At 41.5% G+C, this 12,809-nt stretch overlaps 1 protein-coding gene across 2 annotated transcripts in view; it reads left to right on the top strand.

Moving 5' to 3' along the window:
* TMEM131 (transmembrane protein 131) overlaps nucleotides 1-10,470 on the top strand; it is a 93,152-nt gene extending 82,682 nt beyond the window's left edge. For both annotated transcript variants that reach the window (XM_064408138.1, XM_064408137.1), the window contains exons 33-41: nucleotides 278-405; nucleotides 1,640-1,764; nucleotides 1,912-2,070; nucleotides 2,748-2,922; nucleotides 3,232-3,353; nucleotides 3,459-3,555; nucleotides 4,651-4,748; nucleotides 5,946-6,109; nucleotides 9,460-10,470. In XM_064408138.1, coding sequence (XP_064264208.1) covers nucleotides 278-405; nucleotides 1,640-1,764; nucleotides 1,912-2,070; nucleotides 2,748-2,922; nucleotides 3,232-3,353; nucleotides 3,459-3,555; nucleotides 4,651-4,748; nucleotides 5,946-6,109; nucleotides 9,460-9,756 — 1,365 coding nt within the window. In that variant the 3' untranslated portion in view covers nucleotides 9,757-10,470. The remainder of the gene's footprint in view (nucleotides 1-277; nucleotides 406-1,639; nucleotides 1,765-1,911; nucleotides 2,071-2,747; nucleotides 2,923-3,231; nucleotides 3,354-3,458; nucleotides 3,556-4,650; nucleotides 4,749-5,945; nucleotides 6,110-9,459) is intronic.
* The last annotated feature ends 2,339 nt before the right edge of the window (nucleotides 10,471-12,809 follow it).

Raw genomic sequence — 12,809 nt, 5'->3', positions numbered from 1 at the left:
TAGACTCAGAGGCTGTGGCCAGGGTAGCTGTGTATTTGCAAATATCAGATCTCCTTGAAGCTCATTAATTTGTTATTTCCATTTCTGCTTTTCTAAATAGAAAAAATAGAAACCATATTTTATAGGCAAACACATTAAGTCATGAATAAATACTTCTAATACTGCAAAAATGCTCATGTTTTCCAGCAACATTCGTTCCTCTGCCGTCTTTATGTGTGTTCTGATGCAAGAGAGACTTTGCTTTTCATGGTTATTAATGTGACATTGTCTTTTGTAGGAACCTGAGAAACAAAAGGGAAAAGTTGTAGCAGAAAAACCAGAAAATGAAATGGTCCCAGTAAAACAGAAAACCAAAAAAGTGCTTACAAGTATCAAGAAAGAAATCCCTGTAGATGTGAAAACCAGGTAAGCATAATGAAGGCTGTTTAGTAAGGAAAGTATCATGTTGGAAGAGAAGATGGGTTGATAAAAATATCTGTATTTGACTGTTGTACCTGCCAGTTTGGCAAATCCAACAACGGTACCTTTGAGCAGCTTCCTCTTCCTTCCTGATGTCAGGGAATATCTGAAGCTTGCAAATAATAAATTACTTAATGGAAACACAGCACATAAGTGAGAGCTAAATCCAGCGAGGAAAATCAGGCAAAGCAATGTTAAGGTTTTTATAACAGGTATTGCATACAAAAAGTGGGGTTAATGATTCTAGGGGCAGCACACTGAGACAGCATTAATGTGAGTGCCTTTAGCTGCCCTTGGGAAACTGCAGCCTCAGTTTCCTTTTTCATATCATAGAGTAAGGTCAGTCTTGGATGCTTTATTTTAAAGGATGCTGCTGTCACTGCCAGTCCCTGTCCATTACTGCCATGTGGTTAATTGCAGAGCAGAGATAGGGGGAAACAGGAAGAATCTTACTCTTGCTATAGCTAGTTCATTCCAAAATAGTATTGTGAAATCAGATTGGTATCCAAGTGCCACAAAAGTAAACTTTACCAAATGGAGGTATGGTATATCAGCTGTGTTTTTCATGCTGTAATTAATAGTAGACTGAATTTACAGTTAGAAGAAATTATTGTTCTTCAAAATATTTCTGAAAACATTGCCTGGCAACCTCTCCTCCTTAGTTATTCTTACAATTATGTACTTTGCTTTATCTTATAACTCACAAGTTCATTATGTGTGACAGTTTTCAAAGGCCACAATGACAGTTGGCTTGGAATTCTTCTGCAAGAAATGGGGAAAATAGTTCCTCCCTAGAAGGTTTGAGAGACAGAATCAAATACCTGGAGAAAAAGAGCAATATACAGCAAATTGAATTTGGTGGTACATTTAAGTAGATTTATATTATTGATTAAAAAACAGCCCTGTATATTTAGATCAATAGTGTATTAGGAGCATGGGGTATATAGCGATAGAGTAGAAACAGGGCAGCTGCCATTTCTTATTGCCACTGTATAATCAAATGGGATTTGTGATCCTGGGTGAAAGCTGCTTCTGGAATGTGAGTGAGCCTAATACAGTGTGTGGAGCACTGTGGGTCAGAGATATATATATATATATATGTGTGTGTGTGTGTCTGTGTATATAAAAGTGCTTTTCAGTACTTCAGAGCTTTGAAATAAAAGAATTTGTTTTCTTTTAGTCCCTTGGAATTGTCTTATACTCCCCCACTGGAAAACAAGCAGCGCAAAACCTTTCCATCCAAGATCTCTACACCTCACCTTTTGTCAAGCAGCTCTAAATCAAGAAACCTCCCCAAAACAAGAGGTAGTGTGAGGCTGTTCTTTGTAAATACCTCAAGAGATTTATCTCATTGTCTGTAACCCCTCTTGAGTGCTTAATTCTAAGTCTGGTGTGAGAAGAAAGCTACTCAATTTATTACCCACACACTTGGTTTTTCTTTTGTTTTAATAGGTCCAAGCAGTAAGTTAATGGAGAACAGGCCATCAGTATTAGCAAAATTTCTCCCCAGTGGTTCTGCACAGGAGCTAGGAAACACCAGCAGCTCAGAAGGGGAAAAGGATTCTCCACCACCAGAGTGGGATTCTGTGCCTCTCCACAAAGCTGGCAGCTGTGAGTAATCACTAGACAATGGCAGAATGAGTGTTCTGCAATTAATATGTGTAGATAGGCTTGATCTGTTTATAGATCTTCCTGTCTCCTTTTCACTGCATAGCTGAGCTCCATTTTTCTGCTGTAGGCCCCATATTGGTAGCATCTGTTATTATTTGGGAGGCTTGAAAATGGCGTGGGCAGAACATGGGTCATTCTACAGCTCTTCAATGATGAACAGGATTCAGAAGCTGCTGCAGAAATTGAGAAAATTATAATTACTGCTCAAAAAAAAAGTATTTTGTACAGTAGATGGGGTTTTGCTTGGTCTGGTCTGCTCCAGCCAAATTTGGAACTAATTAGATTATATGTCCTTGAGAGGGATCCCTAGAAACACCTTAATGCAATTGTTAGCTTGGGACACTGATACAATTTTTATGGTTGTATTGTAAATCCCTTGTGTGGGAACCAACTCACCTCCTCCTGGTTGTTTGTGTTGCAAATCAGTCTTTCTGAAAATAAACAGCAGACCTGAATAACCATAGGTGAACTTAGAGAAGGAGCTGCTGCTTCCATCACTGGGAGCAAACAGCATTTCTCATCATTCCTCCATCTGACCAGAAGGGATAGCAGAAGTTCAAGAAGCCTTTGCTTTGGTGTAAATCCTATAGGAAGATCTTTTGTGTTTCTCTTTATAGCCACAGACAACCTGTACAAGCTGTCTCTGCAGACCCTGAACGCAGACGCCTTCCTGAAGCAGCGGCAGCCCTCCCCGACGCCCGCGTCGCCATCCCCGCCTCCTCCTCCCGCCTCCTTCGCTTTCGGGCCGCGAGGAGGCACCTACAGCAGCATCGTCAACAGCAGCTGCAGCAAGTGAGTCCAGAGCCTCCCTCCTACTGATTTCCCAGGCACTGAGCGCTGGTGGAGCTGTGCTTCACATCTCCCTGTTCCCCGTTTCCTCTTCCCGTGGAAACTGCTTTTCTGCAGATACACCACTGTGCATATCTTGCCTTGCTGTACAATGTGGTACGTTGGAAAAAATGTGCAGTTACATGAAACTGTTGAGCTGTTATAGACATTTTCTTGAATGCTAGCTTAAATTGCTGCTTTTTAAATCAAACTGATGAAGTTCAAAACCTTACTCTTTTTTACCCTCTTTTTTTGGTTTCTTTCTCATTTTAGTGAAACAAAAAACAAGCAGCCTAATGGTACCAAACATAAGCTGGCAAAGGCAGCTTCTCTTCCAGGCAGGAATGGAAACCCCACTTTTGCTGCTGTAGCTGCAGGTTATGACAAAAGTCCAGGTACTGGAACCAGTTTGGAGTTCTTAATAATTCCAAATATTTCCTGAATATTCTTTTATTTGGATGGGGTTATTTTACTCATTTTTTGCATACATATTCTCACAGGTGGCAGTGGTTTACCAAAGGTTTCTCCAAGCAAAACGGATGTTTCCAGCAATATCAGCATTTCCCACACAGTTGTTGACAGTGATGGCTCTGACAGGTAACTTTTATATTCTCTAGGCAAATACCTGGACCCCTAGAAAAGAAGATAGAGCTATTAATGGTATTTTGAAGGGAGTGACAGAATTCATTCTGGTTAGGCTTTTTTTAAACTGTTTTTAAAGCCTAGGCACATCATCTCTCAACTTGCAGAAAAGTTTAGGAGTGGCAAGTGACTCAAAAGTAGAGAGAAAGATGTTCTGGATGTGATGGGAGCTTTTTCCTCCTCATTCAAAGTAATTCAACATTCTCTTCCTGGGCATCCACACAATGAGAAATCAGCTTGGCTCTCTCAGTGCTGAGGAGTGTGTACCAAGGTCATTTGAAGGGTCACAGGCAGAGCACCTTGCTGTACAGCAATGCCTTTCACTCCTGTTTTAACACTGAGACCAGAACTGTCACTGGGCTTTGTGCTTTCAGTAGGAGCAGGACAGAGCTGCACTCAGTCGCATTCCCTGAGGCACATGTCTTTTCTGACATTTAGGCAGTCAGTTGTAAAAAGCAGTAACCTTTCTGGAGTAGGAAAGAGACTTGAATTCAAGTTTTCATATGTAAAGGAATTGCTTTCTGAGTGAGGTTTGTGCATTGGAGTTTTTGTTTGTTTTGGTGGATGTTTAGCACCAGTTCCAGTTAATTCATCTGTTACTTTTAAGAAGCTTGTCCATGGGTGTATTTGTATCCCTTCCAAGTCACTGTAAATTTTATCTGCTTAAGAAAAAAAACTGTACTATGCCTTGGACTCCATGAGTTTTCTGAACAACTGATCAAAAGAGCTACTCTCGTGTTTGTTTGATACTCATTCTACAGCTTAAAGAGCACTGTCTATATTATTGTGTTACTTCCAAGGTGGGTGTACACAGGAAAATGTACATCACCAAAATCTATTGTTAAAACCAAACTGATTTCCTAACTCTTGATCACCATTAAATATTTATTTAGTATATATTTAACTATATATTCTATATGGATATATATGAATATAATAGCTAAACATATATACACACATATATTTGTATATAGATCAGTAAGTTAGTGATGTCAATAGTACTGTGTTAATAAGTTGTGTATTGCCTTCCTGTTCCTCCATAAAATGTAGTTCGGGTTTGTGGAGTCCTATCAGCAATCCCAGCAGTCCTGATTTCACACCTCTCAACTCCTTCTCTGCATTTGGACACTCTTTCAACTTAACTGGAGGTGAGCTTTTCTCTTCAAATAATTTTCTATATTCACATACAGGTAGAGATATGTTGTGTCTTCATTCCAGTGGTCTAAATACAGACATTGTTTCCATCCTCACTCCTAAAAGGGAGTATGTAGGAACACTTGTTAAAAATTTGGTGTTATAGTCTGAGTTTCGCTCCAGAGAAAGTTAGTGAAATCTGATAGAGTATTTGTTGAGCTGAGAATGCATGGGTTTGGAGTTTCTCTGTTGCAGTGAAATTTCTGGATTTTGGGGGGTTATTTCCTTACTCTTCTTCCTCTCCATCCCTCCCACAAAACTTTACTGTAGGTCCCATAAATGTGCCAGTAGGACTGTGGTTTCCTGAGCATAAACACCTGCTTAAAAACATGGCTCTGTTAAGTGAGGCAGTGGCCCAGCCCTCGTGTTGCTTTCCTCTTGTGTTTTCCTGCAGTATTTGTATAGGTGCACAGTGAACTGATGCATGCAAAACCCAGCAATTAATTAATGTGTTTAAATATTTGGGTAAATTTCCATAAATGTAATAGAGGTGGCCAGGCTTTGAGATTGAAGGATGTGGATGTTCTGTGTACTTGGGCACATGTGTTTTGAGGTGGCTGAAAAGATGATAAGCAAAGTAAACTTTGGATGTGGCATCGGTGTCTACTGAAGAAATGCTGTTTACTGCAACAGTTTGATGTCTGCTGGAAATGCAAACAATGGCAGCTGCTGCTGGGGGGTTCTTTCTTCTTCACCAGCAACACTTGGCACCCGTGACTCTGAGGGCACCACTAAAAGGCCTGGGATCAGTTCTGAGTGTGAGAAGCAGGCAAGCCATGGCTGCTGGTGCTCCCTTTTCCTTCTCATAGCAGAGATGGAGTCAGGGCTGGGGCAGTCCCAGTGCTGCCTCTTCCCAGGAGTCACCTGGGAAGGGAGTGCTGCAGTCACAGAGAACTGCCAGGACTCTGAGTGCTGCTGTGCTTAGGCTGGACTGAATTACCCACAGCAAGGGTTCAACTCTTTCCCCACTATACCCATTATGAACTTTGTGGCCCTGTCTGATGCTGATCACATGAGATGAGATTTGTATTACATTGTAATATCACTGCAGCAGGACTTGCTAAAAAAATATGGGAAATAATGGTGAAAAGTATTGTTCTTGGAAAAAGAGGAAGAGTAATATACTCATTTTTATTTCATTTTATTTTTAGAGGTTTTTAGCAAGCTTGGTTTAGCTCGATCTGCTTATGGGCAGGATGTTCAGAGAAACTGGAATGAATTCAATAATGTTCCATCATCCATCTGGGATCCTTCAGCTACAGATTCTGTACCCTCCTGGCCAACAAGCTCAAGTTCCCCAACTCATACAACTTCAGTAAGTATTCAGTCCATCCAAATACAGTAGTTTATTACTGTTACCAACCTGTTCTTTATGTGCCATCTAATTTAATTCAGAGGAATTGGGATGAAAAGAAATTAACTGAAGAATAAAAGAAGAGGGAATTGACATGTATTCATCTTGGTGTATTTAAGTTCACATGGCTGTTGAACAGAGATATTAGTCTCCTCACTTGCAAATGATGAATCCATGTACACTGCTTCCCATAAAAATATTTGTCACAAGAGCAGCTTGCAGCACTGACAAAAGTGTGTTCTGCTCCCACATCCTTCAGGTTTGCTCCTGTGCCACGGCTGGACACTGCATATGTTACTTCAGGTTTGATGGACAGTTGCAAAATAGGCAATATGATAACTTCCACACTTTGATTCTGCTTTCTGAATCCAGTATTACACCTGTTTGGAATTTAACAAAAGGTCCCAGAAAAAACTATCTAAAAGACCTTAAATATATTATTTTCAGTTTAGGATAAAACACTAAAGGACTGAACACAAAATGAAGTCTTTAAACTAACTGCTTATTTTGGTGAAGGTTTTGAGTATAGAAAAAGGAGAAAAACCCTAACTTTACAGATTGTAGTGCTGCCCTGTCATCCTTGTGTCAGACTAGAACTTATGCTGCAGCAGCTGTCTTCACTGCCAAATGAAATCCTTCTTCGTGTTGACTTCTGAAAATGTTTTTGTAGTGAGTAAGAGGCAGTGTTTACTTCACCTGGGAGCAGTTCAGATGGAGTGGGGGAAGGCAGGGACAGGGGAAGCCAAAGAAGGTCACACAGCTTCTTATAGACACAGGCTTGCAGATCCCACCCTTGTCATGTGGTTACAACCAGAGCTGGAACCTCACTGAAACTATGTAAGGAAAGATGTTTGGATTTTGGTCACATGGAGGGCAAGTTTCTCAGCATTTGATAGAGGGAGGGCTTGAGGACAACCAGAACAAGCTCTCTAGCTCTCAACTCATGTTTCCCAGCTGCTTCTGAAAAATATTTAGAAGTGTGCTTCAGGAAGCATCAAGATGGAAGCCAGACAAATGATATAGAAGTGTCAGGTACTCCATTTAAGTACTTTGATTTGGGAGGAAATATTTTAGTAGCTTACTCAAGGAGAAGATCACATAATAAACCAGAAAAAGCAGCAAACTGACTGAAATACTCAAAGCTATTATAAATGATAGGGGTATTTTCAAGTGCTTATGGCAAGCCAGAACAGGAAAGCTTGCATTTTCCTGTTACTGAGCCTCCTTGCTCCAGGTGCCAGTAAGAGAGCAGGTACCAAGCCAGGGCCCTGCCCCTTCCTCTCTTCTGGGACAAGAGCCAAAGCCATTGTTGCAAACAGCACTTAGGCAGTGGCTCCTGTGTTACCCTTTTTCTAGGAAGGTTTCTGGAGAGTTGGTTTTGGTTGTTCTCCTTCCTCATTCCTCTTGCTTTCTCATTGTATGCACAACTCTGCTTCGGTGCTAAGTAGCATTTGCCTCCTGGATCACATCTCCCCTCAGGCTGGCTGTTTGCTGGTACTTCTCCCCAGGTTTCTTTCTAACCACATTCTCCTACTCCCTGTTCCTCTTTTTCTCTGTGTGTAGTTCTGCCTGCCAGCCACTTTGTACCTCCTTCCACCAGCCTTGAAGGGGCACAGCAGGTGCTGTTCTCTGCTGCTCCTTTCCTGCTTGCTTCTGATTTATGAGCAAGTGCCTTTCTATCATGATCTCCCAAACACTTTTGGGACAAGTAGGAACAAATAGTTCCTGCCTCTTGCCTGCAGCATGAAATAGGGTGGACTTTTAGTGTGTTAGGGTAGGTTCCCGAGCAGCAGAGTGAGTGTTTAGTGCTGTAGGCTTAGTAGTCTAAATGCTGACATAGCTTAAATATAATCATTGATTTATGTGACAGTAATACACTGTGACGACCCTGGTCTGGCTCAGTTTCTCTGTGACGTTGTAGAGTCCTGATGTTGGCCTGGTTAACCCCCAAGTAATGCTCAGAACTCCTGTCCAGCCCTTGGTAGCAAATTTTGTGGTATGTTAGCATCCAGCTTGTTTCAGGTATGATTAGACTGAGCCTGTCTTCTTCATTCCAGAGCAGAGAATAAAAACCTAAAAGGAAGAAATTTTCAGATTCTACCTTGTTTTCTTTCCTAAAGAGATTTTTATTTAAATCTTCAGATGCAGGGTACACTGATACTGGTGAACCTTTAGTGTGTGTTATCTGAGGGCAGAGGTCTTGGGAAGGGGTGCCCTATCTCCAGCCACTAAATCCAAACACAAGGATGCTTGTACCTAGCAGCACTTACTCAACAAGTCTGCTGCCTTTTGGCTGTATCGAGTTTCCAGTGTATCTGCAAATTGAATTTACAGCATATCTACATTAAATCTGTTGACACTGGGTAATGTAGTGCCAGAAGCCTATATGTAGCAGGTTCTGTGCTAATATTAGCAGAAAGTTATGCTAACCTTTCTCATCTCCATCTTTGGCTGCTTCCTGGTATCACTTTCCACCACACCATGGGTCAGGTTCCTCTGCTTGCTGTTTGCTACTGTTTGGGTTTTAGTAAAATACAGTTGATAGAACCTGGGCCTTGTGTTCCTGCATATATTCTCTAGGCTTGCTGTACCTGTCCTGTGTATCTCAGATGCATTTGTGATGTGCTGGAACTCACATGCATCTGCACCATGAACGTTTGTCAGAGACTTCCAAGTGCTTGGAGCCAGGACAGACTTTATGGAATTCAGTGATAAATGGCCAGTTCTCCTATCCCCTCTCCCCTCATCTGGAGGAATTCTGGGTGGGGAAAAAGTACATACTGGAATATGGAATAGGTACAGTGGGACTGAACACGAGTAGATTCATCCAAAACAGACAAGGTCTGACTAGAGGGCGATAAATTTGCAAACAGCAAAAAATCTGAAAAAAGGACTTTGCTGTTATCTTTCATTGCAACTTGAATTTTTTTTAATGTTTTTTGAGACTTAAACCATGTTTCTCTACCTCATCTAACTAGTTTGTTTAAGCATAAGCATTCTGGCCCTTGTGTGTTGAATACTCATAGTGCTTAAATTAGCTCTGGTATGGGGATGTCTCAGCTGCAATGAAAACAGCTCGAAAGCTGTGACGCGACTGCGCCCTGCAGCTCCTGCAGCAGGAGCAGTGTGCTTCCTCTGGGCAAGCCCTTGTAAAGGCAGGTCAGAGCTCTGTGTTGCAATGAGGATGGAAGGGGTTCCAGAGCAGGCTTCTTGATGCTGCTGCTTGGGTATTTTTCTTTTGGGGGGCTGTAAACAAGGTGGAAATTGAGGCTTATCAAACCATCGCTTACCTTGCTCTGTCTTTACTGCAGTCAATCCTGGGCAACCCCAGTGGCCTGTGGTCCACCACTCCATTCAGCAGTTCCATTTGGTCAAGTAATCTCAACAGTGGCCTTCCCTTCACCACTCCAACAAACGCCTTGTCAGGCATTGATCTCATGGGTAGTGAAAACTCCGCCGCTGCTCCGCCGCCGCCCGCTGCTGCCGCCGTTGCCAACCCTGCTGAAGACATGGGACAGACCTACAATCCTTGGAGAATTTGGAGCCCAACAATTGGAAGAAGAAGTTCAGATCCTTGGTCAAATTCACACTATCCTCACGAAAACTAAAGCAAAAAGAAAGAACTCTTATCCAGGTCATGATACAATTCTGAATGCAAATTTTTGAAACATCATTTTCAGGCCGTTGCTTCCCCAGCCCCACTCCCCCATCAGTCATGCTTTCATCACTCGCTCCTTTTTAAGTCTGTCCTGAGATATGGTAGTGTGAGATTGCAGATAAGTTTGGAAATGTCTGGGTGTGGTCACAAATCCCAAATACAGCTAAAGCCTGTAAATATGAACAGTTTCACTGGTTTCATATTTTACCATCTGCCATCTTTATTTAGGAAACAATTTGAACTCTAAAATGGTCCTGGCATGCAATACTTTCATGAGAAGTTTGGGTTTTTAAATTTTTTCCAGTGTTATCCTCCAAGTTCTAATTTAAAATCAAAAGGCACTTTGTGCTAAAATGCAGAGTATTTTTTTAAAATAAGGCTGTCTTTGTTAACACAGGTTGTAAGAATGTAAAAAAGGAAAAAAATCAACAAAAAATACCAACAAAACCAACACAAAACCTTAAGAGCAAAGTGGCTGAATGTAAGAGCATTCTGTTGAGACTGTAATACACTTTATGCTGTTTGTACATTTGTAAACCTGAATGCATTTTTAAGTTGAAGTGAAATGCACACAGCCAAGACTTGTGCAAGAAACAAGATACCATGTGCATTTCTTACAGATACAACTTTGGGTTGTACTTTAAAATAAAGACGCTTTTTTCAAGATTTGTCTGCTGTAGTTCTGTTCCCCTTGTATTTTCTAAACTTGTGTGTTCAGGACTCCACTTGGCACAGTCTTTGTGCCAAAATCTACTGCACACAGAGCCTGTGTTACCAGAAACTTCACTGCAGATGAAACCTGGCTTCTCAACAGCGTGGGTTTGTATTGCAGCAGAGAATAGAAACTGTTTTCAGGGTTGTGCAGTGCCACCCACTTGAAAATTCACTGGATAGCAAAAAGTTGGAAAAATATCTACATTCTTGAGTTTCCAGGTATCAGGCACAAGAGCAGCTGCCGTTTATGCTACACCCATACCTTTGTAACGCTGTTCTTGCATGGGTCTGAACAAGACTGTTACTATTCTTAGATGTGATTTATCTGTCCCTTCAAGGTGCCTGTTTCCATTCATTAACAATAAGGCAAGCCCCAGTGACTACATATATTCCTCTGAGCTGAAGCCAAGTTCAGAAATTGCCAGAAATCATTAACAGACACTAGCGCTGTAAATTTACTTATGACTCAGTGGCACTCCTACCAATTTACAGCAGCAAGTGTTTATCAGAATCCATCCAGTAAAAGAGTAAGAACTGTATATTTTAGTTAATATTCCTTCTAGCATAAAGGTTTTCTATGCAATAAAATTTGAGTGTCCCATTTGTTTAACCAAGGGAGCCCTTTTCCAGCTTGCTTTAAGTGAGCAAACTCTCCAGGTGTCAGGCTGCTGCCTTCCTGGTACCACCAGCAGAAGCTCAAAGATACAGATCTCCTGAATAGGAACCTGCTGTAACCTCTTTGTTCTTAAAATTTCGAGTACTTCTAGAGCCATGCAAGGTCATGAAATGTTCAACTTGGATTTGTATGCAATTTCCCTCTGAGTAACTGAGCAAACAAGTCTCTTACTGCCTGAAAATAAAGAATAAGCAGTTAAGCTCCTGACAAGCCAGGGCATGCTTCTCTGCACATGGAGCTTGGGAAGATAACTAGCAGTAACTTCAAGGTGAAGGGAGCTGCTTAAGGTCATATGCCACCTCTTTTACCCAGCAGCTGTTTACACTGGCATTGATTCCATGGAGGATAGAAACAGAAATTAATTCTGAGATTATAATAGTCTGCAGTGGTTTAATCAGTGAGGGTAGGAATAAAAAATTCTGGTTTAAGAACATTTCCTTTTGAACAAGACAAGGCAAAACACAAGTAATTTAGATGCCTTTCCCTGACCCCCCCCACCCTGCTTCCCCCCAAACGTGTGAGCCATTCCCTTGTGATAATGCAAATAACCTTGGCCACTATTAAAATATTCTTAGTTCTTGTTTTGAAAGAGCTTCCCCTTAAGCACCAGTTCCAGTGAAACCACCTGAACTATGAAGATCTTTGACACACAGTTTTCAGTTTACTAAGAAGGGAAAAATCAAGTCTTTTTCCCAAGGGAAATATCCAAAGCCTAAACACTCCCTGAGTGTTCTATCCTGCTTCTCCAGGGTAATTTTGGAGAGCACCTTCACTTTGTTTTGCCTGCTTAAAGAAAGCAAAAGAGCAGCCTTAAAGAAAAGCCATAATTGCAATTGAAGAGAATTTGGGTAAAATAAAATCTTGGCAAAAGTTGAGTATAACTAAAGAAACCTCTGTGTAAGTACATGTACAAGATGGGTTTTGCTGCCTCTTCCTGAGGTACCTCCTCTCTAGCCTCTGTGGTATAATCACTCTTGACATGCACTGAAAAATCTCTTAAGCACAGGGCGAGGTGGTAATGAGGCAGAAGCATCCATCATCACAGAATTGTGGAGAGGACAGACCTCTTATGATCTTAGGATGAGGTAAAAATAAAAAGGAATGAGATTTTGACAAAGCACATGCAGTCTTGCATGAAAATCTAGATGGGGTTGAAAACATTGCAGCGTGCTGGGAGGACAGGCTGAGCATGGGGAAACAAGGTCAAAAGGTGGGCAGCAAAGGTGACTGCAAAGGCAAAGGGAAAAGGACTGAAGCTCAGACACAAGGGAAGTCCTGTCTGGAGTGAAAAGACCAGAGGAAAAAACATCTTAAAGTGCTCGGAAGACAGGCTGTCCTGGAAACCGTGGAGCTCCCAGCTCTTTGGATAATTTCAAACATTTCTTTGGAGTGGAATCAGGGCCAAAGTGCCCTGAGTCAGCTCTACTCCTCCAGATCTGGAAACTACCAGGAGTGCAAAGTTCCCAGCAAGGAAAAGAAACTAGAGAAACAATTACTGTTAATTTTGGCAATTAGTTTGGTGCTCCTAAAGGGCAGTTCTGTTCTGCCAATGCTAAGAAGTAGACTAAAAAGCCCCAAAGTTTCCTGGCCTGTTACTAAAATCAGGAAGTCTG

This window comes from Passer domesticus, chromosome 2 (genome assembly GCF_036417665.1).
Source record: "Passer domesticus isolate bPasDom1 chromosome 2, bPasDom1.hap1, whole genome shotgun sequence".
NCBI lineage: Eukaryota > Metazoa > Chordata > Aves > Passeriformes > Passeridae > Passer > Passer domesticus.
This window is presented reverse-complemented; position numbering and strand designations above follow the sequence as displayed.